This window comes from Martes martes (genome assembly GCF_963455335.1).
Source record: "Martes martes genome assembly, chromosome: 6".
NCBI lineage: Eukaryota > Metazoa > Chordata > Mammalia > Carnivora > Mustelidae > Martes > Martes martes.
In genome coordinates, this window is record NC_137893.1 from 138,924,175 (window position 1) to 138,951,336 (window position 27,162).

Below are 27,162 nucleotides of genomic sequence, written 5' to 3' on the forward strand. Positions count from 1 at the left end.
TTTGAGACTTTTTTTTATTTAAAGGTTTTATTTATTTATTTGAAAGACAGAGATCACAAGTAGGCAGAGAGGCAGGCAGAGAGAGAGGGGGAAGCAGGCTCCCCGTGGAGCAGAGAGCCCGATGCGGGGCTCGATCCCAGGACCCTGAGATCATGACCTGAGCCGAAGGCAGAGGCTTAACCCACTGAGCCACCCAGGCACCCCCATTTGAGACTTTTTAAAAGGTCAGTATTCTCCCAATGAGGGCACATAATAAGTAAAAAAACAAACAACAAGAACAAAACCCATACAGGAGTGCCTGGGTCTCTCCAGCCAGTTGAACACCAGACTCTAGATTTCGGCTTGGATCATGATCCCGGGGTGATGGGGTGGAGGCCGGCGTAGGACTCTGCACTCAGTGGAGAGTTTGCGTCTCTCCCTCTCCCTCTGCCTCTCCCCCTGGTCTCTCTCTCAAATAAATAAATCTCTAAAAAAAAAAAAAAAAATCAGCTACATAAAATATCTCAATTTTATTTAAGATTCTTTGGGTGCAAGAAAGAGAAAAGAGGTCTGTATCAGAGGGACATGGGGCGTTCTCCCCAGTGCAGCTGGGCTTTAGGAAGGGGGGGAAACAGAAACCCGGAACACCGGGGACCCCTCTCCAGCACCCATCTCCACTTCTCTCTCCGCGGACCAGAGCACGCTGATCCGTGTGGTGGACTGGGTGGTGGACTGTGGTGGCTCTGCAGTCCCTGGGGCCACACTTCAGTTGTGTCTCCTCTCAGCGGCTACCTTGCTTTTCCGGCCACAATCCTGACAATCCCTGAAGAGAATCAGATTGGCCCAACTCAAGTCAGTTGTCCATCCTTGGTTCATTTGACGGGCTACAGAGGCGGAGTCGGGTGGTCATGGGTTCTGGAACCCCATGCTCTGGATGGGGGCAGGTCGCAGAGAGGCAAGGACCATTGTGAGACTGGAGACTCCCATTTAACTGCCTTAGAATAGACCAGTGGCTGAGAGCATCGAAGAAGGCACTTCCTACATGGGGCAGAAGTGGTGGGGAGGTCGACAGCTCTGAAGCCCAAGGAAGTTTTCTCAGTGTTCTGCTTATGACATATTTCCGGGGAGAGTGTTTGTAGATTTCATCAAAGTTGAAGGGGTTTATAAACTTCCCCATTACCAACAGCGCACGCGCACACACACACACACTCACTCTCTCTCTCTCTCACACACACACACCATCAAGTAACCATTTTTTTTTTAAGATTTTATTTATTCATTTGACAGACAGAGATCACAAGTAGGCAGAGAGGCAGGCAGAGAGAGAGGGGGAAACAGGCTCCCTGCTGAGCAGAGAGTCCGATGTGGGGCTCGATCCCAGGACCCTGGGATCATGACTTGAGCCGAAGGCAGAGGCTTTAACTCACTGAGCCACCCAGGCACCCCAAAAATTTTTACTTTTTTAACGGCTTGGGGAAAATATCCTTTTCCATATAGGTTGGTTTGTTTAATACATTTTAAAATATGCTTCTTGATTCTGTTACCCATAAAATTATCTAAGGAGAAAAAAAATGTGAAAAGGGCTGCTCAGATTGAGGATAAGATGAGGGTTTACAGTAAAGCTAATATTTCAAATAAATTTCTTGGTCTTTTACCTTGAACCTTAGTAAAGTGTTCCATGGCCTCAGTGGTTCTAAATTTCATAAAAAGTATCCATTTCTCTGCCTATTCTGTTTCCTTAAGTTACATGCATTGCATTTATTTTTATTTTTACTTAAAAATTACTTATTATTTTTAATTTATTTTTTAAAATTATTTTAAATTTTTAATTATTTTTTTAGAAGATTTTTTAAGTAATCCCCACACCCAACTAGGGCTCGAACGCATGACTCTGAGATCAAGATTCACATAGTTCCACCAACTGAGACAGCTGGGAGCCCCTTTAATTTTTAATTTTTTAAAATTATACAACACATGCTGGTTGTAAAAAATTTCTTGCAATCTCTAAGTAAAACAGGTATATTCTTTGACCCTCTCCAATTACACTTTCCTTTCTAAAGGTAGCAATTTAGTTGTATTCTTTTCTATAAAGTTATGCACATTTGTGAGCAAAGATCTATGATATGATTTATAAACAATTTTTTTCAAGAGCCATCAGTGTAGTTTCTTGCCTTAGCATAACCGTCAGTTGCCCAAAAACATGTTGATATCACTTGTTTTTTACTTCTCATTTACTTTTCCGTACATAGATACAACTTTTCAACAATGTAGTCAATTCCCCAACTTTTATGTCTTTCTTCGAAAACATCAACCTTCTCAAGGCAATGAATGTTGCATACTGAACCTGTAACAAGAAGAAAGGGAAACAAGCAAAAATGTTAATGAAGAAGGAAATGGAGGGGCACTTGCGTGGCTCATTTGGTTGAGCATCTCATTCTTGATCTTGCCTCAGGTCATGATCACAGGGTCGTGGGATCGAGCCCCATGTCAGGCTCCGCACTCAGCATGGAGTCTACTCGTTCCTCTTCCTCTGTTCCTCTCCCTGCTTGCACTCACTCTCTCTCAAATAAATACGTAAAATCTTTAAAAAAAAAAAAACTGTGGGGCACCTGGGTGGCTCAGTGGGTTAAGCCTCTGCCTTCAGCTCGGGTCATGATCCCAGGGTCCTGGGATCGAGCCCTGCATCGGGCTTCCTGCTCAGTGGGAAGCCTGCTTCTCCCTCTCCCACTCCCCCTGCTTGTGTTCCCTCTCTCGCTGTCAAATAAATAAATAAATAATCTTAAAAAAAAAAAAAAGAATGCAATCGGGGTTCTTCTAAAAACTCATCAAATCATTTTATAAAAGTAGTGTTACTGAAGATTTTTCTTTTCTTTCTTTTTTTTTTTTTAAGTTTTATTTATTTAAGTGCATTTCTACACCCAATGTAAGGCTCGAACTCATGATCCTGAGATCAAGGGTCAGATACTCTTCCAACTGAGCCAGCCACATGCCCCTCTTTTTTTTTCTTAAGAACTTATTTTTTAAGGTTTTATTTATTTGACAGAGACAGTGAGCAAGAGAGAGAGAGAGAACGTATGAGTGGGGGAGGAGCAGAGGGAGGAGGGAGAAGCAGGTTCCCCGGTGAGCAGGCAGGACCCTGGGATCAGGACCTGAGTCAAAGGCAGGCAATTAACCAACTGAGCTACCCAGGCGCCCCCCTTTTGTTTTTAATGAAAATGGGGACACGCTAAGGGCAAACTGACCTCTGGAGTGCTATTACCACTTAGAACTCCTAAGACCCATATTAAACACATGTTCTGTCTGGAAGAATTCCAATGCCTCTCACACAAGCACACCACTTAGCTAAGAAGGCGTATGACAGAGATCGGTCCCTTTTCTAGGATAAAATATTCATCAGTAAAAGGGTTTCTGCCTTCCAGAATTTATAGACTTCCAGAGACAGATCGGTGGTAACAGCTCAAACAGTTAATTGTTGACCTTATTTAAAATAGAAATAACTTACCAAATAATTTTTTGACTTCAGCATCCGGAACGTAAAATGGTGGGCCTAGGTAAAAGAGAAAGCAGGTGAAGAGGAATTTCTGCAGATCTAATTCTAGAGAGAAATCCTTAGGGCCCACTGCTCAGCTGATTTCCGGGGACTTACGTAGAATCATTCCATACTCAGCTTAATTCTCGGATTGGCGAGGACGTGACCGATACTTCCTTTGCATGTGTCATACCAAAGAAGTAGACTGGCTTACTGAGGGGATGCCAATGTTGGGTGTCCATCTCCAGCTTAGGTGACACAGCTGGATCAGCCATGGGACTTGGGATCTTTTATTTATTTTTCCCTTCTCAAGTTTTTTTTACTTTTTAAACATTTTATCTATTCATCTGACAGAGAGAGAGAGAGAGATCACAAGTAGGCAGAGAGGAAGGCAGAGGGAGGGAGAAGCAGGCTTCCTGCTGATCAGAGAGCCCGATGCTACGGGGCTCGGTCCCAGGACCCTGAGATCATGACTTGAGCCAAAGGCAGACGTTTAACCATCTAAGCCACTCGGGTGCTCTCCTTTCTCAAGTTCTTATTTAAATTCCAGTTAGTAAATATACAGAGTAATATTCAGGTGTAGAATTTAGTGATTCATCATTTCCCCATAACACCCAGTGCTCATTGCCAAGTGCCCTCCCTAATTCCCATCACTCATACTCCACCCCCATGCCCCCACTCCTGTCTCCCCACCCCCAACCCACTTCCCCTCTGGTAACCCTCAGTTTGTTCTTACACTTAAAAATCTGTTTCCTGGTTTGTCTCTCTCTCTCTCTCTTTTTTTTTTTTTGGCACCGTATGTTCATCTGTTTTGTTTCTTAAATTCCACATATGAGTGAAATCATAGGGTATTTATTTTTCTCTAACTTATTTTGCTTAGCATTGTATCTCTAGCTCCATGAACATTGTTGCAAATGGCAAGATTTCACTTTTTTATGGCTGAGTAATATTCCATCCTATATCTATATACCGCATCTTCTTTATCCATTTATCACTCGATGAACATTTGGGATTTGGGTTCTTTCCATAGTTTGGCTGTTGTAAATAATGCTGCAATAAATATTGGGGGTGCATGTATCCCTTTGAATTGGTATTTTTGTATCCTTTGGGTAAATACCAAATAGTACATTTGCTGGGTTGTAGGGCAGTTTTATTTTTAACTTTTTGGGGCACCTCCATACTGTTTTCCAGAGTGGCTGCACGAGTCTGCATTCCCACCAACGGTGCACGAGGGCTCCCCTTTCTCTGCATCTTCGCCGACACCTGTTGTTTGACGTGTTGTTAATTTTGGCCATTCTGACAGGCATGTGAAATGATATTTCATTGTGGTTTTGATTTATATTCCCCTGAGGCTGAGTGATGTTGAGCATCTTTTCCTATGTCTGTTGGCCATCTCCATGCCTTTTTTGGAAAAATGTCTATTCATGTCTTCTGCCCTTTCCTTAACAGGATTATTTAATTTGGGGGGTGTTCAGTTTTATAAGTTCTTTATAAATTTTGGAGACAAACCCTTTATCAGCTGTGTCATTTGCAAGTATCTTCTCCCATTCCAAAGGTTGCCTTTTAGTTTTGTTGATTTTTTTCCTTTGCTGTGCAGAAGCTTTTTATCTTGCTGACGTCCCGATAGTTCATTTTTGCTTTTGTTTCCCTTAAGAGACGCATGTAGTAAGAAGTTGCTACGGTCAATGTCAAAGAAGTTACTATCTGTGTTCTCTTTTAGGATTTTTATGGTTTCAGGTCTCATATATAGATCATTTATCCATTTTGAATTTATTTTTGTGTATAGAAAGTGGTCCAGTTTCATTCTTTTGCATGCTGCTGTCTAGTTTTAGGGACTTGGGGATTTTAAAATCAGAATGAAGTTCATTAACAAATTCCTTGGCATTTCCTTCATCTTCTGGAGTATTGATTTCCAGTGACTCCTACACTCAATCACTCTCTACACATCCCTCCCAGTTCGCTGCAGGCCATTTACTTTAAAGAAAATTTAGCTTCTGTTCCTTTCAAGAGGTGTTCTGAATTCCAGCCCCAGACAGAGCCTGTTGTGTTTTCTGCCCACAAGCCCCGCCTTAAGCTTCCTGTTCAGGAACGGAATTTAAATCAGATTAGCAGGGCTGAGGTCTGTCTCCATTAATTTCCATTTCCACCTGATTGTTCCAGACTTAATTATGGACACTAGGGCTCATCTTTTAATGAGCTTTTAAGATCTGACTTGCTCAAACAGAAAAAAGAAATACGAGCCTCTGTAATTATTTATAAAAAGCCGCACTTAAAAAAAAATTTAAAAACTCTTAAAAAATCAAAAAGGTGATTTTTACAATAAAAGTCTATGTATTTGGTTTTCCCTTCTTCCTGGAAATAAAAGATCAGTCATGGCAAAGGTTAAGTCTACAACATTGAAACACATCAAAAGGAATCCAGGAGAAAACCTCACTTTGATAAGTTCCAAACCACCATCATTATTAAAGAGTGCAATAAATTGTAAAATTTCAGCAGTAAAAAGCCATAATAGTGCAGGGATTTTTCTGCACACCTCCTATCACCCCATATCCATGTCTCACCCGTTGTCCTAGAGGCGGTGTCTGTGTGTGTGTTTGCAGGCGTGCACCTAACACGTCCCCCACAGCGGGGATGAAACACACAGGCTATATTCAAGCAGGGCAAACAGTCTGTCTTCCTCCTACTCCAGAGCTCGTGAGAGCTCTCTTTTATATTAGGGCCATCCATTTCTCCCTGTCTTCTATAGTCTGAGCTGGGAACCGTGAACGAAACGGAAGACAAGAAAAACGTGTATCAGGTGGGAAGAGGGGAAAAAGGTTTATAGTTACCCAAACCAGACTTTTCTTCCTGGGTAAAAAAGCAGTATTCTTCTTGTGATCTACATTGGGAGCCAATAGCGCTATCCGTGTCATAGAATTAAATCAGGAAATGAGGCAACATCTTAGAAAAAGAAAAACAAAAGAAACTTTACCTGCGTGTTTAGTGGGATCATAAGAAAGAATGGCCAAGAGGTAGTGAAACCCTTTCTGCGTTAGGGACAGCATGACATCCACATAGCTGGAAAGAACACAACAGGGTAAGAGGTTACATTTCTCCACGAAGGCAAAGCCTGCGGGGGGTGAGGGGCAGGGAGGGAAACCAGGTTCACGGCCCTCTACATTACTGAGTTTCATTCTCGTAACAACCCCCTGAAACCGACTCGCATCCTAAATGTCAGAAATAGTCAGCAAATTCCATCACCTGCCTTTGCTGGGCAAGAGTAAAGACAGGACTCAAACGGGGGTGGGTTTCCAGAGCCCATCAGAGCGGAAGACGTCACCCGTAGCCAAGCAGAGGCTCCTTCCAGCCTGATGCGGGTCTCTGGACGCACACACGCAGCACTAAAGCTCTGGGGCAGGGCGTCCCCGAGCAAGCTGGGGACCAGTCACCCCAGCGTTGCTGGAACCAAGATGCCTGAGTTCCATCCTCAGAGCCCGATCCAGGAGGTCTGCTGTAGGGCCCGGGATGCTGCAGCTTAACAGTATCCTGGGGGGCTGGTTATTGGTTATTGGTAACAATATCCAGGGGCATGTGGGAGAAGTACAAAACACAACCCCTTTCCTCTATCACGTTGGAGAGGGACAAGACTAATAAACGGGGCCGCCTGGTGGCTCAGTGGGTTAAGTTTCCGACTCTTGTTTTCGGCCCAGGTCATGATCTCAGGGTCCTGAGCTCGAGCCCCCATCTGGCCCCAGGCTCAGTGGGGAGTCTGCTTGGGATTCTCTCTCTTTCCTTCTGCCCCACCCCCAAAATAGATAAATTTGAAAAAAAAAGACAGACAAAAAATTCAAGGGAGTATGAAATCAAAGCCCAGCAAATACCACGTAAACCCTGGGTGCTATTGGCCCAGTCCTTTGTGTAGGTGTCCTGGGTGCAGGTGATGCCACGTCCCGGCCGGGTCTGATGGGTTCAGAATGGGGGCACTGCCTGGGACGGGGCCCATCAGCACAGTGACCGGGAGCAGGAGCTGGGCCCAGTACAGAATGTGGAGTTGGGCCAGTCTGATGACTGTGCTGGGAAACGGAACCGAGAGCCCCAGGAAGGCGGTGCTGGTTAGCTGTCATCACTGTGCTGGAGCTGGAGCTCTCGTGGGGTGTGCTGGTTGGCCCTGAGGGTTGTAAGAAGTCAGACATGCGGGAGCAGAGGTGGAGAAGGTGGGGAAGCCGAATGGCCAGGGCAAGAGGACGGAGGAGACGGGCACAGGGAGGTAGAGATGCCGTGAGGGACAGACAGACAGAGACGGACAGCCTGCCCAGCTCCGAGGGAGGCGCCTTGGCTCCAGGCACTCGGATTTCTGCTGAGCTTAGATGAAGCGTGACCCCTGCCCCGGGCTCTGTGAGAAACTGGGGACGGGGGGGCTTACATGGGGGCTAGGAGTGTGGGCTTCACCAGATGCCAGGGCTCGAAGCCCAGCCTTTCCGCTTAGCAGCTACATGAGCTTGACACATTCTTAACCTCTGCGGGCCTCAGTTTCCTCATCTGTAAAATGGGGATGAGACTAGGAACCGACTCACAGGTTGTGGTGCCTATTTGATGAGTTTACACACATGAGGTGCTTAGAATGTTGCCTGGTGTGAGGTAAGCACCCGGGTTAGTTTTTGTTATTCTCTTTAGCTGACTCCCCCAGTTAGGGCTGCCTCGAGGGGGTCACACATCCTTCCAAGAGAAAGTGCTGGACCAAAGCAAACTTTTGAACAAAAAACCCTGGGGCATGTGGGTGGCTCAGTCAGTTAAGCGTCTGAGGTCGGTCACGATCGGTCACAATCTCAGGGTCCCACATCGGGCTCCCTGCTTAGTGGGGAGCCTGTTTCTCCCTCTGCCTCTGCCCCTCCCCCATGCTCGCGAGTGGGCTCTCTCTCTCAGATAAATAAATAAAATCTTTAAAAGAAAAACCTTAACTTTCTGATTGTTGGTCTTAAGAAGAAGGAAGAAGTGGGGCACTGGGGTGGCTCAGTCTGTTAACCAAATGACTCTTGGTCTCGCTTAGGTCACGCTCTCAGGGTCGGGAGACTGAGCTCCACGTTGGTTTCCCCACTCAGTTCTGCTTGAGATTCTCTCTCTCTCTCCCTATGCCCCCCCCCCCCACCTGCTCACACTCTGTCTCTCTCAAAATGAAAAAATAAATCTTTAAAAAGAAAAGGAGGAGGAAGTGCTGTCCCTATGAAGGTGATCAGTCAGACTGGTTTGGCCGGGTTTCCTAGGACTGACACATTTCCTTCCCTTTGGAATGCAGACGTTCTCAGCCATTTTCCAAAAAATTCAGAAAAATGAGAGAGGTCTGCCCCAGTGATTTATGTCAAGCCAGACAGCTGAGGGGCCCAGCAGCAAACACCTCAGGACTTGCCTGTGTGCCGTCAAAGCGGGTATTAATGACAGGAATGAGATACGGTTCGAACATGCGAAGTACCAGGATGAAGATAAACAAACATATTTTTCTGTTGGCTTGACAGAAGCTGTTATTCTGGTAACGAAAGCCAACATGTTCTCAGGTGTGCTTGGGGCTGTGCAAACACACATGCACACACACACACACACACACACACACACACACGGGGCTGGGCTTCGAGAAAAGAATGAGAAGGAACCAGGGAGGACACAGAGTCTATGGCTAAGCTAGAACTGAACGCCTTAAACAAGGCTTCTAGATGGTCTCACGACTCATTGTGGTTCCACATAGATGGCCTTTATGTCTAGGACAGAGGAGGTGGTCGTGGCTGTAGGAAACAGTGGCTTTCCTTTGCTCTGAGTCTAGTCGGCTTTCTTTCATTTATTTGACAAGTGTTTGTTAAGCTCCTACTGTGTGCTAGACACAGAGGGTGCCAGCTGGGGGCGGGGATTAGACAGTGTGCCCGGTCTGCCCTTCGAGGGAGCTCTGTGACTTCCAGTCTGCTCCCCTCCCTGTGGATTTGAGCCCACAAATCAAAGCCCCTGCAAGGACTAATCAAAAACGAGGATAAACATCGTCAGGGAGAGGGAAACACCGACAAGGGTAGACATCCAGCAGATGTGGGTTTAGTAGACATACGTGGTGTTTTATGGAAACAAAGCCGCTGCATGGGATACCGTGAGTTGCCAAAGCACACAGACGTCACACGAGAAATGCTAAGCAGATGTTGAAATGTGATGTGGATGTCCAGGTGAAGAACAGAGCTGGAAATAGAACAAGGAGAAAGGCAGGTACCAGGCACGATTTGTTCCATCATTTCCCTAACATGGGGCACAGTGTGTATTTAGAACATGGCAGGAACTTAGTACATGTTTGTTCAATGACTGAATGAAAGTAACAGAATTGAAGGGCTCAGGAAAGAAGCAAGGGTAAGGGACAGGCAGACACAAGCAAACGCTGAGGATGGTCCCGTAGGGAATGATGGCCTCTAGGCGTGTGAGGAAGGGGAAGCTTCCAGAAGGAGGAGAAGGAGGAGGAGTGGCGACAGAAAGAAAAAGGAACACAGGAGTGTGAATTATCACTAAAGGAAAATATGTATTAAGAAAATGTGTGCAGGGACGCCTGGGTGGCTCAGTTGGTTAAGCAGCTGCCTTCGGCTCAGGTCATGATCCCAGCATCCTGGGATCGAGTCCCACATCGGGCTCCTTGCTCGGCAGGGAGCCTGCTTCTCCCTCTGCCTCTGCCTGCCACTCTGTCTACTTGTGCTCACTCTCGCTCCTCTCTCTCTCTGACAAATAAATAAAAAAAAAAAAAAAAAAATAAAGAAAACCTTAAGAAAATGTGTGCAGCTCTTGGGTAGCTCAGTCAGTTAAGTGTCCGACTCTTGAGCTCAGCTCAGGTCCTGATATCAAGGTTGTGAGTTCAAGCCCTGCGTTGGGCTCCAGGCTGGGTGTGGAGCCTACTTAAAAAAAGAAAAAGAAAAAAAAAAAAAAAGGAAAGAACAGAAAATATGGCATGAGGGGCACAGGGCTGGCTGGCTCCATCAGTAGAGCAGGGGACCCTTGATCTTGGGGCTGTGAGTTCGAGCCCCACATTGGGGTAGAGATTACTTAAAATCTTTAAGGAAAAAAAAGAAAATGTGGCATGGTCTTCTTCTTCTTCTTCTTTTTTTTTTTTTAAAGATTTTATTTATTTATTTGACAGACAGGGATCACAAGTAGGCAGAGGCAGGCAGAGAGAGAGGAAGGGAAGCAGGCTCCCCGCTGAGCAGAGAGCCCGATGCGGGGCTCGATCCCAGGACCCTGGGATCATGACCTGAGCTGAAGGCAGAGGCTTTAACCCACTGAGCCACCCAGGCGCCCCGTGGCATGGTCTTCTTAAAGAAGATTAGGTTTGGCAATCGGCTTGACTCATGAAATAATTAATTTTTAAGAAATAAAAATTTTATTTCACTGACGTGGAATGCAAGCCTTGGGACACGTGTTAAGAGTTGGCCTCCATCCCACGATATAATTCAACATTTATATGCTATCTCCCAGTAAGTACGTGAGTGCTATTTGGATTGGAAAGTACATAGGAGTGGCCATGTTTTACTCCGTATGCTTTCTCATGTTTTAATTTTATTTTCTCGTAAGAGTAAGTACAGTAAGAACGGTCAAAAACATCAGTAACCAAAGCTCTGACATAATGGCAGCTAATATTCAGACAGCTATGGAGAATAGCCAGGCACTCCACACACGTCCCTCCCTTTCATCCCCACAACTCCTGCAGGGAGAATAAAGCAGGGATGGTGAGTGTGGGCTTCGACCAAACTCCCCGGGTCTGAGTCTGGATTCTGTCGCGTGCCAGCAGCCTGACTAGAAGGCAGAGGCTTTAACCCACTGAGCCACCCAGGCACCCGCAAGCTGATCTCTTTGACCAAAAAGCCCCGTGCTGGGCTCCACACTCCATCCTTCCCCATCTGTAAAATGGGAATAATGGGGCATATGCCCCACAGGGTTGTTTGGTGGATTGAAGGTGTTGATAGAGTGTTTCAAGCAATGCCTGTCACATGGCAGGTGCCCCAGACAGGTGCCAGGTGAGGTTAGTGGAGGGGGTAGGGGAGGTGGGGGCCCTATTAGCAGGCACCCGCCATCTTGCAGAGGAGTCAACAGAGAACTTGAGTACTTGGATCAAGGCAACATAGCTTGGAAGTGACAGAGCCACAAGCCTGTACCAGCTCCCCACGGCCACGGCCAAATCCTATCCTTTTTACACAAAGATGGTACTTAATTTAGGTCTTCTAATTCCAGATACAAGAAGCTGTTTCAAACTAGTGGAAGTCTTAACTGATTTTCTGGAGCTCATGAAAAGTACAGCGTGTTAAATGAAGAAGGCTCAAAAGGGAAAGCCAGCGTAATTAAAGAAACCAAATTACTAACCGCTCACGATCGCCTGGGTTCACAGCAACTAATGCTCCTCTATCCCAGATCCGGTCAAATTTGCCAATATTGGCTCTAGCAGGAAGAAAAAGAAACAGAAATACATCTTACATAAGAAAAAAATCGAGTCTCGAACAAGCAGCACAGCGTCCCTAGTGGCAAATGTTGGTATTGCACCAGCTGTCAAGGGATCCGGATCTCTGGCTGCTTTCCTGGCTTCTGCAGGGATGCGTGAATGTGGGTGTGAGGAGCTCCTTCCAGCTTTAGGAGCTGGTGGCAGTAGCCTCCCCCTTCTGCTCTGACTTGGGAGCGCAGAGGAGAGCTACAGGGCAATTTGTGACAACCTGCTCCCAGCCCCCAGAGGAAGCATCAGGGCCTTTCAGGAGGTAAGACCACCGTCTACACTTAGAAAGTCCTTTCTATAACCGATCAGGTGTGAAGCGAAGACACTGTCTTGCTCTTCCTTCCTTCCCCCGCCCAGCCTCGAGTCATAACAATGTTCTCCATATTTTGGAAGCTATCCAAGGACGAAGCTATCAGGTGTGCAGTCATGGTAGGCTGTGGTCCGAAGAAGTACAGGCCAGAGACTACCATCTATGCTACCCCAAGTGGGCGAGGGTCAGCAAAAGCCCCCCCTCCCCCAGCACTGCCTGGCGAGCACTCAGGGCATTCAAAGTACAGACGTAGGATTCAGTCCTACCTGGGAAGATCAAAAAGATTGCAACAGTACAACGAAATGTTCCCTTTAGAGCTCTGTAATGAAAGTCAAGGAAAAAAAAAAAAAGCTGTTTAGTTAGGAGCTACCTGGATGGTTAAGGAAAGATAAGAGGGGAAAGGCACAGCAAAAGTGGTGGGGAGAGAATATGGAATGAAACATGAAGAATGTAATTGTAGCAGGGAATTTTTTTTAACGGAAAATAAAATAAAACCTTCTTATAATTAATTTTTTTAAACAGCGCTGTGTTTTTTACTTTCGTTGCATTTGTTTGGTTAGTTGGTTTTCTTTTCTTTTTTTTTTTTTGGCCTGTCTGGGGTTCTTTGGGATCCACTCAAAGAGAAAAATCATAGAGAGGTTAATCCTGAAGATGAGTTAGAGATTATTTGGGGGGCTTGTTCCGTTTTAGCAATACTGACTTTAGCAGAATCCTGATATTTTGACACTGTTAAAGGTAAATAAATGGGTTAACCAATGACCAGGCAGGCTGACAGAGGAAGGTCAGACACTTTGAAAGGCGTTTGTGCAAAGTACAGTTGTGTGGACTCCTGGCTTTTCTCTCTTTCATTCCTCAGCTAGTGGGCGTTTTTTGCCTGAGCCCCTGGTGGACAGGACCACCCTGGGTTCTAGGGAGCAGGTGTGGATCTGACTCGGGCTCTGCCCGCAGTGAGGACAGCCTAGTAGAGCAGAGAGGCGTGGGCAGGGGATGCGTTAAGGACGGGATGGCCTGGGCTGTTCTGGTTGCGTGCCCGGGAATGTGGGGACTCAAGATGGAGCGGGGAGCTGCCCGGGGAGCGTCTGCTAACATTACAGGAGTGGGGGCTGGGGGTGCAGTCCAGGGGCATAAAGGGACATGGATTCTGCTGGGTCCAGGGGATGTGAGAAGCCTGGGGGTTGGGGGCTTGGTGAAGAGCAAGGAAGGAGAGGTCAGGACATGTGTTGGAACTGAGGCACCAACAGGGGTTTACTATAGAGGAAGGGTCTCTAAAGGCCAGTCTGGAAGGACTGGGGGGGTCCACCCAGAGGGGCGGGCGAGGTGGCAAAGAGCACAGCCGGTGAGTGTCAACTTTGGGGAGCTTTAAACAGCATTGATGCTGAGCTCCACCCCTAAAGATTCTGATTCAGTGGGTCTGGGGTGAGCCCTGGGAGTGGGAATTTTGTAAGATCCACACGAGGCCTTTGCACACGTGCCCCCGAGGCTGAGAGCCACTGCTCCAGGACTGGCGTCTTTGGACTGAGTTAACTCCTGGGATGATTTGAGAACAGGGTGGGAGGAAGCTGTACAATAAAGTACTATTAAGCCTCCTACTGACCTGCAATTAGTTTCAATATTTAGAAAACAGAGTACCTTGTGAGAGACTGAATGTACCAACGGACGATGGCCAGACCCTGTCGGACTAGAGAGCTTGGATCGACTGTAGCAGCCAGCCTGGGAAGCCAAGCCACAGTCTCTGCTCGATGACGTGTCCGTGACTGCCAGCCTCCCTAAGACTCATCACCTTTCCCCCTTCCAACTCAGGATTAACCAGAGAAGGCCAAATACACTCCCCAAAACAATCCCACAGGATGCCCCCTCTCTTTAGCTCACCTCTGCCTCCCTGGTGTCCACAGCCTCCAATCGGCCTCCCTGTGGTTTCCAGCACAAACTCTCCCACCCCCTGCCTGTCTCTGAGCTTTTTCAGAAGCTGTCCCCTCAAAACAAAACAAAACAAAACAAACAAAACAAAACAAAACAAAAACCAGCCTTGCTTGTTCTCATTTGGGTGGTCTTTTATTCCCACATTCTTACCCCAAGCAGGCAAAGCCATTCCCCTGGCTCATTGTGATCACAGGATGAAAACAACTCCCAGATCTATCACTGGCTGGAAAATCTATTCCAGCCCAAACGCTGCCCACTGCCCCCCAGACAGAAAGCCATTTGCCACCTATACCTTCACCATTCCACAGTTCTCTTAAACTCATCCATTTTCTTTTTAAGTGATTTCTGTGCCTAGCATGGGGCTCGAACTCACAATCTGGAGATTTAGTTTTGTGCTCTATCCACTGAGCCAGCCAGGGTCCCCAAACTCATCATCCTGAGAACAAAACTCATTTTCTCTTCCCCTTCAGCTTATTTCTCTTTTATTCTCCGTGGTCCATTCCAGTCATCTGGGCTAGAGATGCAAACTCAGCTCCCCCTTCATCCCCACTCAGTTAATCCTAAATCCTGCCCATCTGACATCCTAAACGTTGCTTTGATCTGCCTGTCCCTCTATACACCCTATGGCCCTCCGAGGACAAGCCTTCGAGAGCTGTTCCCCGGACCTCCGCTCACGGCTTCCCATCTGGTCTCTCTTCCTCGAGGCTGCAAGGATGGTTCGTCTCAAAAGAAAAATCCAGCCGAGTCATGCTCCTCCTTAAAATCTTTACCACTCAGAATGAAGGACCAGCCTCCCCGGGCATCTGAGACCACGCACTGGCTTCCCGCCTGCTCCTGCCTGGTTCCTCGTTGCTCCCATTTTGCTCTGTGTCTTTACGCTTAGCTCTGTGTATGACAAACAGCTTTCCTCTGTGTTTTTCTTCTCTCCTAACCGAAGAGATTCTTTAGGGCATGGACTGTGTTTTTATCTCTTCAGTGTCTTATGCAGGGCGTGGCACAAGACATTCTCAGAAATGCCTGTTTATAAGTTAAAAAAATCAAACAAATGCAAACCAAAATCAGGAGTATAGACAGACTTTGATATCAGCTGTTGTATACATATTTGCGTGTCTGGCGATCACCTATCTTTTTCAGCCCTAGCTCCTTAAACTCTATAATGTCCCGGTGAATCTGTGTGGGAAAGTGGAGTCACGTGACACTTGTACAATAACCCATGCTAAGAAAAACCTTTTTCATGGGGACATGGAAATCAGTATTTACCAAAAACAAGACAAACCTTGAAAACTTTGGCTCCAGGAATTTCCATGATGGGTTCTTCTGAGTAAGAAAGATTCTGCTCTGTAAAAAATTCCCGTATCCCAAGTTCACTGATTTCCACACCTACGACACTGTGTCCTAGGTCTGCAAACCTGCATGAAATCATATATTTACACTTACATTTTTACTCCAAATACAGTATTAAATAAAAGGGTATATCCCTATAAACATTCATTTCCCTTAACTTTAAGGGATTTGTATGAATTTGGGGTCACAGGGTTTCGTAGAACTTGTAGATAAGTGGATCTATTTATTCTGAAACTTACTAGTACATGGAATTCTGAGAAACTGATTTATATGACTTCAGGAAAAATTAAAAATTTGGAAAACTATACCTTAAAATGTTGATCTACTTACAGATGGGTTTGATTAGAAGAGTTTCTAATTTAAAAGCATCCTATGGGATTTTTAAAAAAGGTTTTTATTTATTTGAGAGAGAGCACAAACTGGGGGAGAGGCCAAAGAAGAGGGGGAAGCAGGCTCCTGTTTGAGCAGAGAGCCTGACATGGGGTGTGATCCCAGGACCCTGAGATCATGACCTGAGCCGAAGGCAGGCACCCAACCGATTGATCCACCCAGGCTCCCTGTATCCTGTGGATTAGAAATGCTTTTCAGTTTCTCTAAATCAGCCCTGCCCTTCAAAACTCTCTGTGCTGATAGAGGCGTCTGCACCTGTACCATCCAGTCCAGCAGCCACTAACCACATTGGCTGCTGAGCACTGGAGATGTGGCTAGTGTGATTTAGTTTATTGGTGTTTTTTTTTTTTTTTAAGATTTTATTTACTTATTTGACAGAGAGCAATCACAAGTAGGCAGAGAGGCAGATGGGGGTGAGGGAAGCAGGTTCCCCACTGAGCAGAGAGCCCGATGTGGGGCTCGATCCCAGGACAAAAGCAGAGGCTTAACCCACTGAGCCACCCAGGCGCCCCTAGTTTATTGTTTTATTTATTTTTTTAAAAGACTTTCTTTGAGAGTGTGCATACATGCCAAGCAGGGGGTGGGGGGGAAGGGGCTGAGGGAGAAGGAGAATCTCAAGCAGGCTCTGGGCTCAGTGGGGTTCCATCTCACGACCCCGAGATCATGACCTGAGCCTAAATTCAGAGTCAGGGGCTCAATGAACTGAGCCACCCAGGTACCCCCAGCGTGACTTAATTTAAACTGAAATAGCGACATATAGCTAGTAGCCTCCATACTAGAGAATAGGGCTCTAGGACATTAGCATCCATTTTTACAATCTTACAATTTCTATTTACCAACAATAAACACTATCCATGCCATATGCAAATAACTTGTGTTTTCTTGGTAAGCTTTATAATTACAGGATCCACAGCTGTGGGATCGTGGACCCCAGAGGAAACAGTGTTAGTGGCACAGCACTGATTTTTGTCAAATTAAATAAACACAGTCAGTTCTGCTATAATGCAACGTAGGCATCCCTAAAAATCACTATGCTATGCAAAATCAAGCCATAAAAGTCAAAAGGCTAATGGGGAAAAGGGGGGGGTGGAGCCCAACATTGAAAACCTCTGTCCCAGAGGAATATTACTTAGCCACAAAAAAGAATGAAATCTTGCCACGTGTGACAACAGGAATGGACCTTGGGGGTATTACGCTCAATGAAGTAAGTTAAACAGAGAAAGACAGATACTGTATGGTCTCACTTGTGGAATCTGACAAAAGAAAAAACCCAATCAAGCTCATAGAGCCAGAGAACAGACTGGTGGTTGCCAGAGGTGGGGGTCGGGGGTGGTCAAAACAAGCAAAGGGGGTCAAAATTCCCAGTTATGAAATAAATAAGCCCCATGGGGATGTAATCCGCTGCTTGGTGACTACAGTTAATAATATTTAAAAGTTGCTAAGGGAGTAGGTCTTAAAGTCCGCATCACAAGAAAAAAAAATTCTGTAAGTACAGATTTACAAATACCAAATCATTATCTTATACACCTGAAACTAACACAATGTTATATGTCAATTATACTTTAATTTAAAATTTTTTTAAAAAGCTGTTACACATTTGCCATCACTTGTCTCTGTGAATTAGGATTTTCTCAAAAATATACAGTTACACTTTAGAAATAACCTGAATAAATAATGCATAAGGGGAAAAAAAAAAAAAACCCTGCCAGTGCCACATTAAAAAGAGGAAAGACAGGGGGGTGCCTGGCTGGCTCGGTTGGTAGAACGTGTGACTCTTGATCTCTGGGTTGTGAGTTCGAGCCCCATGTTGGGTGTGGAGATTACTTTTAAAATAAAATCTTAAAAAAAGAGAGAGAGCTCCAGAAACCTAACAGAAATGATGGTAGGGTATTTTAACCATGTTAAATGGTTACAAAACATATAGAATGATTACAAAATATATAAATACCCCAGAGTGTTGGCAGGGCTGCAGCTGGCTAGTTACTGTGCACTATAGTAGGGGGTCGGGGGGATATTACTGGGACGTTCGGTGGCTGGGAGGGGCTCACAGCACACAGATCAGGCTAGGTGTCCGGGAGCTGCTGGAGGAGTGTGCCTGGGAGCGTCCTGTCCCTTCACACTAGGCTGCATTCATCTGCGTGTGGTTTTCTACTCTTACCTCAAGCTTCTTGCACACAAAATGACACATAAGCGAATGTGAAATTCACATCATGCTCAAGTTGTTCCCTGACTTATCAATGCAGTCAGACTGAAGTTAGCATTTTCAAAACAAGAGATAGAGGGGAACTGATTGTACCTCTTACCCGCACAAGACTATCACTTTCAACAAGGTCAGAGCATAAACTGTTTACAGTTCTAAAATAGACACATTAACAAACTTGACTGAATTTGTGAGTTAACATACAGGGAATATCTTCTAATGTCTTATTTTATTATTTACTTATTTATTAAATAATTGAGTTTTTTATTTTATTAAGTAGGCTCTATGCCCAATGTGGGGCTCGAACTCATGACTGTGAGATCGAGGGCTGCATGCTTTTCCAACTCAGCTAGCCAAGCGCCTCCACTTGAGGACAATGTAGTATTTTTTAATTCTCCATACGAAGTTACCCAGACTGACTGTGAGAATCTTTTTTTTTTTTTTTTTGAGATTTTATTTATTTATGTGAGAGAAAGAAAGTGAGTGAGAGAGAGAGAGAGAGAGCACAAGCAGGGGGAGCAGCAGAGGGAATGGGAAAAGCAGGCTCCCTGCTCTGCAGAGAGCCCGATGCGGGGCTCAATTCCAGGACCCTGAGATCATGACCTGAGCGGAAGGCAGACACTTAACTGCCTGAGCCACACAGGAACCCTGGCTGTGAGGATTTTTATATACATTTGAAGATAAAAGCAGAGCCTGTTAGAGACTGACATAGGCTGAATTATGTTGGACTACAATGTCCTAAGGAACAAAAAAATAAAAACTCTAAAAAAACTAAAAAAGAACTAAAAAACTAAAAAACAAAACAAACAAACAAAAAAAACTAAAAAAAAAAAGCAAAACCTAAGGAAAGGCGTTAAACATTTTATTTTAATGCTGTTGGGCCTCATCTCATAGTTACCTATTTACGCCCGATATGTGGACAGACCACAAGACACAAATTAGATACATAAATGAAAATCCCTCTGATACAAAAGCTTACCTACCATCGTAATGGCTTAGTTCTGGTGTTTTTGTTACAAATGACTTTAGACCCCAGATATTTGACAAGCACATCTGATTGTCTGTTTTATCATTCCATTTCCTAATCTTGTCTCTAAACCTCTGCTAGCCCTCAATTGTTAACACTTCACCACAGGACAGTAAGACAATCTGTTTATAGAGTTAATGGTTTTCCTGCAAGTAATTTTCTTTTTTTTTTTTTTTTTTTTTTTAGATTTTATTTATTTATTTGACAGTCAGAAATCACAAGTAGGCAGAGAAGCAGGCAGAGAGAGAGAGAGGAGGAAGCAGGCTCCCTGCTGAGCAGAGAGCCCGACATGGGGCTCGATCCCAAGACCCTGGGATCATGACCTGAGCCGAAGGCAGAGGCTTTAACCCGCTGAGCCACCCAGGCGCCCCCCTGCAAGTAATTTTCAAAGCAACTCTTCTAGTCCAGTGAGTCGGGGAGGCGTTAAGTCTAGTGATATAGTTTAAATATTAATTTCGTGGCCGCACCGGAATCTGAGGCCACCACGGCCGTGTCCCAAACGCTCAGCTACGAGTGGAGCACGTGGGTGGGCTGCCTGTAAGAAGACCACATCTGCCCTGGAAAACCAGCTCCGAACGCATTCGGGTTTCTCTGGGGCAGCCACCTACATTTATACAGCAAACAGAGCATTTCTAAGTTACTAGATTTTTCATATACTAATCTCTTTTATAAATACTTTGAAATGTTCTTTCCTGCCTAATGGCCACAATTCTCAACATTCAAGCTTATAATTTAGTGGTACATCTTGATGTGTATAATAGCGTCTGTGCAGGGCGCCTGGGTGGCTAAGCTGGCTAAGCGTCTGCCTTCAGCTCAGGGCATGATCTCAGGGTCCTGGGATCAAGTCCTGCATCGGGCTCTCTGCTCAGCGGGGAGCCTGCTTCTCCCTCTGACCCTCCCCCTTCTTGCACTTTCTGTCTCTTAAATAAATAAATAAAATCTTAAAAAAAAAAAAAATAGTGTCCATGCATTTTCACCGCAGCTGAGTTCCGTATAGAAAATGACTGCTGGGTTTGTGACTTTAGGGTAATCTGTAGTAACAGTGGCTTACTAAAGCGAATTCTCTTCACAGGGAATTACTCACAAGAATTACTTTCCTCATCACTGGTTTTATAAAATGATTCTTGAAAATAATTGCCTATGCACTCGTAGTGGGAAGGGAGAGCTAGATTGAACCATGGGCTACACAGTGTCTTGCCAAAGAGTTGTAATTCATTTTGAGTTTTTCTGCCCACCTCCATTAAAAATATCTAAAATTAACTCAGCCAAGTTCTTAAACCACCTCAAAAATGAAACTGTGTACAAAGATGTTGCAGACATAAGAGAGAAAGCTGGTCCTCTGTACCCCCTGAAATCCCACCATTGGTTCCAAACTATATATATATTTTTTCCTTAGAAACCCAATACAGAAAGACGAGACCACACCAGTGGTTTGTGTTGTGTCTTCCTGTTTGAGAATCTTATCTCTATGAACTCATCAGTGATAGTCTATTGAACATAAAGAATCCCTGTGCATTTCCTGAGAATGGGATTTTTAAACAACCTACATCCTATTAAATATTCACTCGACACATTTGTCATCAAGAAAAGAAAGTGTATGAATGCTTATTTGCTCTTACCACTTCATCTCAACCGCTTTTCCACAAAGAGGAAAAAATACTCTCAGTCCGTTCCCGCCCTTAAGGAAAGTATCCAAATGCTTCTTTAATAGCCTGGGGAGGAAAAAATATATTTTTTATTTTTGCTAGCCCAGTGCATGAAGGAAAGGACCGTACTCGGATGATGCCAAGTACTCATCATACATCATCTCCCTGAATATTCCCCACAACTTTACAGAGTAGAAAACATTCATTATTCTTCTCTCCAGTTTACATATGAAGGAAGAGGGAGGTTAAACAACTCACTTAGCCACATATCTAGTGAGTAGGGAATCTGACTTATCCCCGGGGCTTTCCTCATTAGTAACTTGAAGTTATTTTTTCTCGATGTTTTGAAAATTCTTTAATTTTCTGAATGTGTGTGTGTGAGAGAGAGACAGAGAGAAAGAGAGATAGCGAGCGTCTGGACTCAGTGGATTTTTCAACACTCGTTTTATGGGAAGCTCTGTAAACATGTGCCAGAGGGTCTCAGACCGTGAAGCTCTGAGAACTTTAATTCTGTAGTTAATTCCCTCAGTAGAGACGTGGCTCTTCTAAGGTCACCCACATGACAAAGATAACCCATACGATGGCTCTGAGGACATGCCCAGCTACCACTCAGTGTGCAGGTGTGATGGTGGTGATGATGATGATGATGATGATGATGATGATGTTGTCCCCTGGAAAGTCATGGCGGTTGCCTTGAATAAGCCTGACCGCTTTACCTAGCGCTGGCCCAGATATACCGCTACTGTTCCGAAGCCTCGTACTACCGATCCATTATTCAGCATCCTAGCTCTCGTAATAACCTCTCTCAGCTTCTCCTCCGCCACCACACAGATAACACTTTGCATTTGAACACATACTGTCAGCAAGCAAAGTCAGGACACCACCACTTTTCATGGGGTGCCTGGGTGGCTCAGTCGGTGAAGCGTCTGCCTTCGGCTCAGGTCATGGTCCCAGGGTCCTGGGATCGAGCCCGGCATCAGGTCCCCTGCTCAGCGGGGAACCTGCTTCTCCCTCTCCCCCTGGCCCTCCCCACTCATGCTCGCTCCCTCTCTCTGTCCCCCCCCAAAAAAAAAAAATGGAAAAAAAAAGAACACCACTTTTCAGTATAAAGAGATATATACATAAATGTGGGCTTCCGCTGTATATATAAATATACATGACCAATACCCAGATGCTACAGGGCCCTAAAAGAAAAATGTATTTCATAAATCTGAGACGCCTGCGAGTGCAAGTCACACTCTTATTTATACACCCTGGGAAGAGAGAAGGTTGCCCATCAACCTGTGACCCGGCAGAGATGCCAAAACGTGAAAACCTAAACACGTGCTTTGTAAAATCTGCCCAATAACGTGTCCCTAAATTACTATTTCTATTTCCAAAGTCAGTTTCTTCTTTATTTTTTTTTAAGATTTTATTTATTTATTTGACAGACAGAGATCACAAGTAGGCAGAGAGGCAGGCAGAGAGAGAGAGAAGAGGAAGCAGGCTCCCTGCTGAGCAGAGAGCCCGATGTGGGGCTTGATCCCAGGAGCCTGGGCAGAGGCTTTAACCCACTGAGCCACCCAGGCGCCCCCCAAAGTCGGTTTCTAATAGAGTGTTACTCTGTCATAAACTGAACATTTCTTACTGATGCCCTTGCTCCTGATGGAATCCAATGTTGCGGCTCACCCACTTTTCTTGCCATTCTTCCAGAGTCAATACTCGATCTCTCTGTACCTCCGGGTCAGGGTACTCTTTAACATCAAGGAAAGTTCTCGTACCCTCCATGGTTCCCGAGACACCTTTGCCTTCCAAGCAGAGAGCTCCAACACCTGCACTGAGAATATTCGGGTCGCTGTCATTCAAGGGCATGGCAATTCTACTGATGAATGAAATACAAACCTATTGTCCTTATCAGTCTGGCTTTTAAAATAATTTCCACATCCAAAGAAAAGTCATCTGAAAAATTACTTTTCAGTGAGTCTGATGGTAGAGGCACAACTCCTGTTACATATTAGGAAGGAGCTTTAAATAAATAGAATTATATCTTAATGTTAGAGTCCAAAGGGCTTAAGTTTTTTAAAAGGAGAGGACCAAAAAAAAAAAAAAAAAAAAAAAGAAAAGAAAAGAAAAGAAAAGAAAAAGAAAAAACAAAGAAAGAGGCAGGCCACACTTTATAATATTTGTAAGCTTAGGATTTTCTCTAGCATCTCGCTCTTCAGTTTTTAACATTTCATTTCAAGCTGACTTCTTATTTTTTAGCCATTGTAATGCATATGACTGAAAGAGATTCAGAGTTGTGAAAATAGCAGCCCCCGTTCTGAGTGAGAAAGGCAACCATCCTGAACTCCCTTAGCTGAGTCTAGAAATCTAACTCTGTATCTCAGAATAGCATGCTTATTTTCTATCTTCTTGATTTTTCCTTCCTAGATAACATGGAGAAGAGATACCCATTTCGCTCTCCTTCAACTTCCCAACACACATGCCACCTTCTCATTTCCCCCAGCCTTTCAACATAGACACAGCCTACCTATTTTCAAAGTTTATTTATTTACTTATTTAAATAAACTCTCCAACCAATGTGGGGCTAGAACTCCCAACTCCAAGATCACGAGTCGTGTGCTCCTCCGACTACTGCCTATGTTTGATTAAATATTTGGGGTACCCATGACTATGACCAGGTAAATACTATTCATAGCTAAAGCACATAGTATTCTATGATTACTTTTCCTTTTGTGCACAACTTTTTTATTCCGTAGTTAATAACCGCCTTGCTTTTTCCTTCATAAAATTCCTTTGTACTCGTTACCAATTCAGCTCCAAGCTCCACCAGTTACCCCAATAATCGTGTCAATACTCTCAGTCTCGGGGCACCTGGGTGGCTTAGTGGGTTAAGCCTCTGCCTTCGGCTCAGGTCATGATCTCAGGGTCCTGGGATCAAGCCCCGCATCGGGCTCTCTGCTCAGCAGGGAGCCTGCTTCCCTCTCTCTCTCTGCCTACTTGTGATCTCTCTCTCTCTCTCTCTGTCAAATAAATAAATAATATCTTTAAAAAAAAATACTCTCAATCTCTTTGATATCAGATATTCTACCAAATCACCCTCTTGGAGGAGACTTTCCAGAGACTTCTGACTTGGGTGCTTTCCACACTCATTGCATAGGTAGCATTCTCTCTCTCGATCATCACCCTGAAGATTTATCTTTTGATGAATCTCCTGATTCTTTTATCCTATGTTTTCCTCTTTTTTTTTTTTAAACCATCCTGACACTGGCAAAACACGACCTCCAACAGCTTTCTGGAAAAGGGGCATAGGAAAAAAGGTTTTTGTGACTTTGCATATCTACATACTATTCTCAATCCTTGATGGGTATTTTTACTAGGTATAAAATTCTTGGTTAGAAATCATTTTTTTCTCACAATTTCGAAAAAGTCATTCCATTGTCTTCTAGCTTCCAGAGATGTTGCTTAAGTTCAAAGACATTCTGATATAGTCCATGAGGCCAATATGCTTTCCTCTCTCACAAGGCTTTTCTTTGCCCCTAGTTTTTCCAATTTCATAATTCTATGCTTTCTTTTTTGTTTTCTGTTTTCAACCATTTTCCTGAGTTCTTTGAATCTAGAAGGTCATATCCCTCAATGCTGGAAAAAATCTTGAATTATTTAGATGATTTATGTCCCTCTTTGGTTTCTATTTCTTTCTGGGACCCCTTTTACTGCCCGTAGAACCTCATGACCTAGTATTACAAATTTCTCATATTTTTTTTTCTATTTTCCAGCTCTTCATCTTGTTGCTCTGTTTTCTCAGAGACCACCTTAATTTTTATCTTACTACCTTTCTATTAATTTTTAAATAAAATTTCTTTTTATTTGCCTTTTCTTTCCTGCCATTAGTCTTTCATTTTCAAGAGCATATATTTTTTAAAGATGTTATCTATTTATTTGACAGACAGAGATCATAAGTAGGCAGAGAGGCAGGCAGAGAGAGAGAGAGGAGGAAGCACTCTCCCTGCTGAGCAGAGAGCCCGATGCGGGGCTCGATCCCAGGACCCTGAGATCATGACCTGAGCCGAAGGCAGAGGCTTTAACCCACTGAGACACCCAGGCGCCCCTATTATTATTATTATTATTATTACTACTATTTTTGACTGGTCAGACTTTCCATAGATGGCTCTCCCAAACCCTACTGTAAGGATCAAGTCTTGGGGGCCACATGAGGAAAAGGATAGAAGGGAGAGAGGGTCCCATCATTCGGTTTGCCTGTGTTCAACTAGTCTCCATTTTCAGTATGGTACTTGAATCCCCAACTGTATATTTGTCTCTCCCCTGTCCAGATTCCTTACCTTCTGCAGGGGATAAAGCCTTCCCCCAAACTCTGCTGGTGCCACAAGAGACAGGCAGTTACCTTGTTGTGGGAAGTTGGGAAAAGGATCTGGGGATTTAGCCTTTTCTGAACCAGAATTTCAAGCAATGTTTCTGGTTTCAATCATACCCTTCTACATCCTGGAGGAAACTCTTCTAATTCTGGAGCATTTGGGGATTCTGTAATGCAAATAGGGATGTTTATTGGCTGTTCCCATTGCTGGTTTAGAATTTAGCTTTCTTCAGTCTGCAAAATCCTTTTCCACTTGTCCATCTGCTTTCTAGATTTCAAAATTTTATTGCATTTATCTCCTCATCTGTTCTCTCTACCCTAGTGGTTTATGCCTTTAAAAAATGTTGTTTTTGTTCTAGTGGGGTTTCAAGAGGGTGTGAAAATAGATATGTGGGTTTGATGTCCTATCTCTATTCCATAATCAAATAATTTTCTCACAGTTTCTTTTTTGCATGGGAAAAAGCACACAAAGGAACTGAGGGGGAAAAAAAGGACACCTAAACATAACTGCAAATCTACCTGAAGGTACGAGGAAAATGTCTGTCCTTTCAATGTGAACTCTGTAATACTAAGGACAATATAACTGGATTAATTCTAACATTCCCTTTGAATCAGTGAAACTAATTTTGTTTGGATTATACTAGCATGCTATTACTGGCGGATCTAATTTAATGATTTATCAGAGAATCGCAAACATCACCTACAAGGAGGTATTTCAGGAAAAGTTCCCTTTATTGCAAAATTTGGTTCCAGAGTGCTTAGGAGTTAAGGAGAAGCCCTCCCCCCGCCATTGGGAACATAAATTCTCTTCTCTGAAAGTATTTGTCAATAAATGCTTTCGTAAGGTCCTGTTGATGTCAGGAGGTGACTCTCAGTTTTCTGAGAGGTCAGAGCAAAGTATCTGATTATATTGAGCAGGGAAAAGCAACAGAGAGTTCCAGTTTTCCCATCTACATCTTCAGCCAGAGACTTTGGAACCTGCGCTCAAGGTTTCATAAAGCAGTTCTCTACTTAAAACAAAAGGGAAGCATAATTTCAACACAGAGCCAGGGCAATCTGAAATTAGACAATTCTATCCCTTTCACACAAACTAGAAATGTAAGTTAACATCATGTACATAATTTAACCACTTCTTAGCTGTTCTAATAGCATCTCAATGTGTGCTTTCCCGCGTGCTTTTTGAGAGAAAGAAAAAGTTTCTGTAAGAAGCTAAAGGTGCAAGTTATAAGAATCAGGAAAGGCGAAGTTTACAGCTGTTCCTACCCATACACGGAAGGAGCAGATGTGCTAGTTTGGCCGCCTAAGTCCTCTTTCGATGGACTCTCAAGTCTGGTTTCCTCTCTCACTTTTTCAAAAAAAAACATGTTTCTGCTTTAGATTTATTTTTAAATGTTGTCAAATTGAACAATAACTTCTCTAAAGTGCGCAGATTTTGAATACGGCTCAGTGAGTTTTTAGATATGCATACACGTGCCTAACAACCTTGGAGCAAGACGGACTATTCACAGCACCCGGGTTCCCACTCCCCCACCCCCACCCTCGCCCCCGCCCCCGCCCCCAGAGCATCACTCACTATTTAGCAAGTACTTCTCTTATGTTAAAAACCACTAATACAGAACGATGCTTGGGGGGGCACTTTAAATCATGAATTCAGAAAGGTCATTCATTGCTCGACCTTGTTATTCCCAGGTCCCATTCTGCTTCCTGAACCCCATTTCAGGGCGCGGACTGCCGGGCTGCCCACGCTCGTCTGGACGCCCCAGTCCGGAATCCGATCCCAGGCTCGCACCTAGGAAGTCGTGCCAACTCTCCCGCACCCTCTCTGCGCCCCGGGAAGCCTACCTCGCGCGCGGCCAGCAGCCTGCAGCTGGTTCCGGCGCCGCCGCGGGCCCCCAGGGTCGAGCCCGCGCGCCCCGCCTCCGCCCCGCCCCCGGGCCCGCCCCCTCCCCCCGCACAGACCCCGCCCCCCGCCCCAGGCGCCCCGGCTTGCGCAGCG

At 44.7% G+C, this 27,162-nt stretch overlaps 1 protein-coding gene across 4 annotated transcripts; it reads right to left on the reverse strand.

Moving 5' to 3' along the window:
• Positions 1 to 1,818: 1,818 nt before the first annotated feature.
• On the reverse strand, positions 1,819 to 27,092 carry TPMT (thiopurine S-methyltransferase). 4 transcript variants are annotated; one of them, XM_080806066.1, is made up of 9 exons: positions 27,009 to 27,092; positions 22,443 to 22,631; positions 20,789 to 20,881; positions 15,485 to 15,617; positions 12,555 to 12,607; positions 11,855 to 11,929; positions 6,480 to 6,565; positions 3,482 to 3,526; positions 1,819 to 2,323 (listed from the first exon to the last, which is right to left on the reverse strand). In XM_080806066.1, exons 2-9 carry the CDS (start codon positions 22,580 to 22,582, stop codon positions 2,211 to 2,213), a joined length of 738 nt encoding a protein of 245 aa, XP_080662192.1. In that variant the 5' UTR covers positions 22,583 to 22,631; positions 27,009 to 27,092; the 3' UTR covers positions 1,819 to 2,210. The 4 variants fall into 4 exon arrangements, with proteins under 4 accessions (XP_080662192.1, XP_080662194.1, XP_080662193.1 ...); XM_080806068.1 differs by having other exon boundaries at positions 22,488 to 22,631; positions 27,009 to 27,090; XM_080806067.1 differs by having other exon boundaries at positions 22,443 to 22,626; positions 27,009 to 27,086.
• Between the last annotated feature and the right edge of the window lie 70 nt (positions 27,093 to 27,162).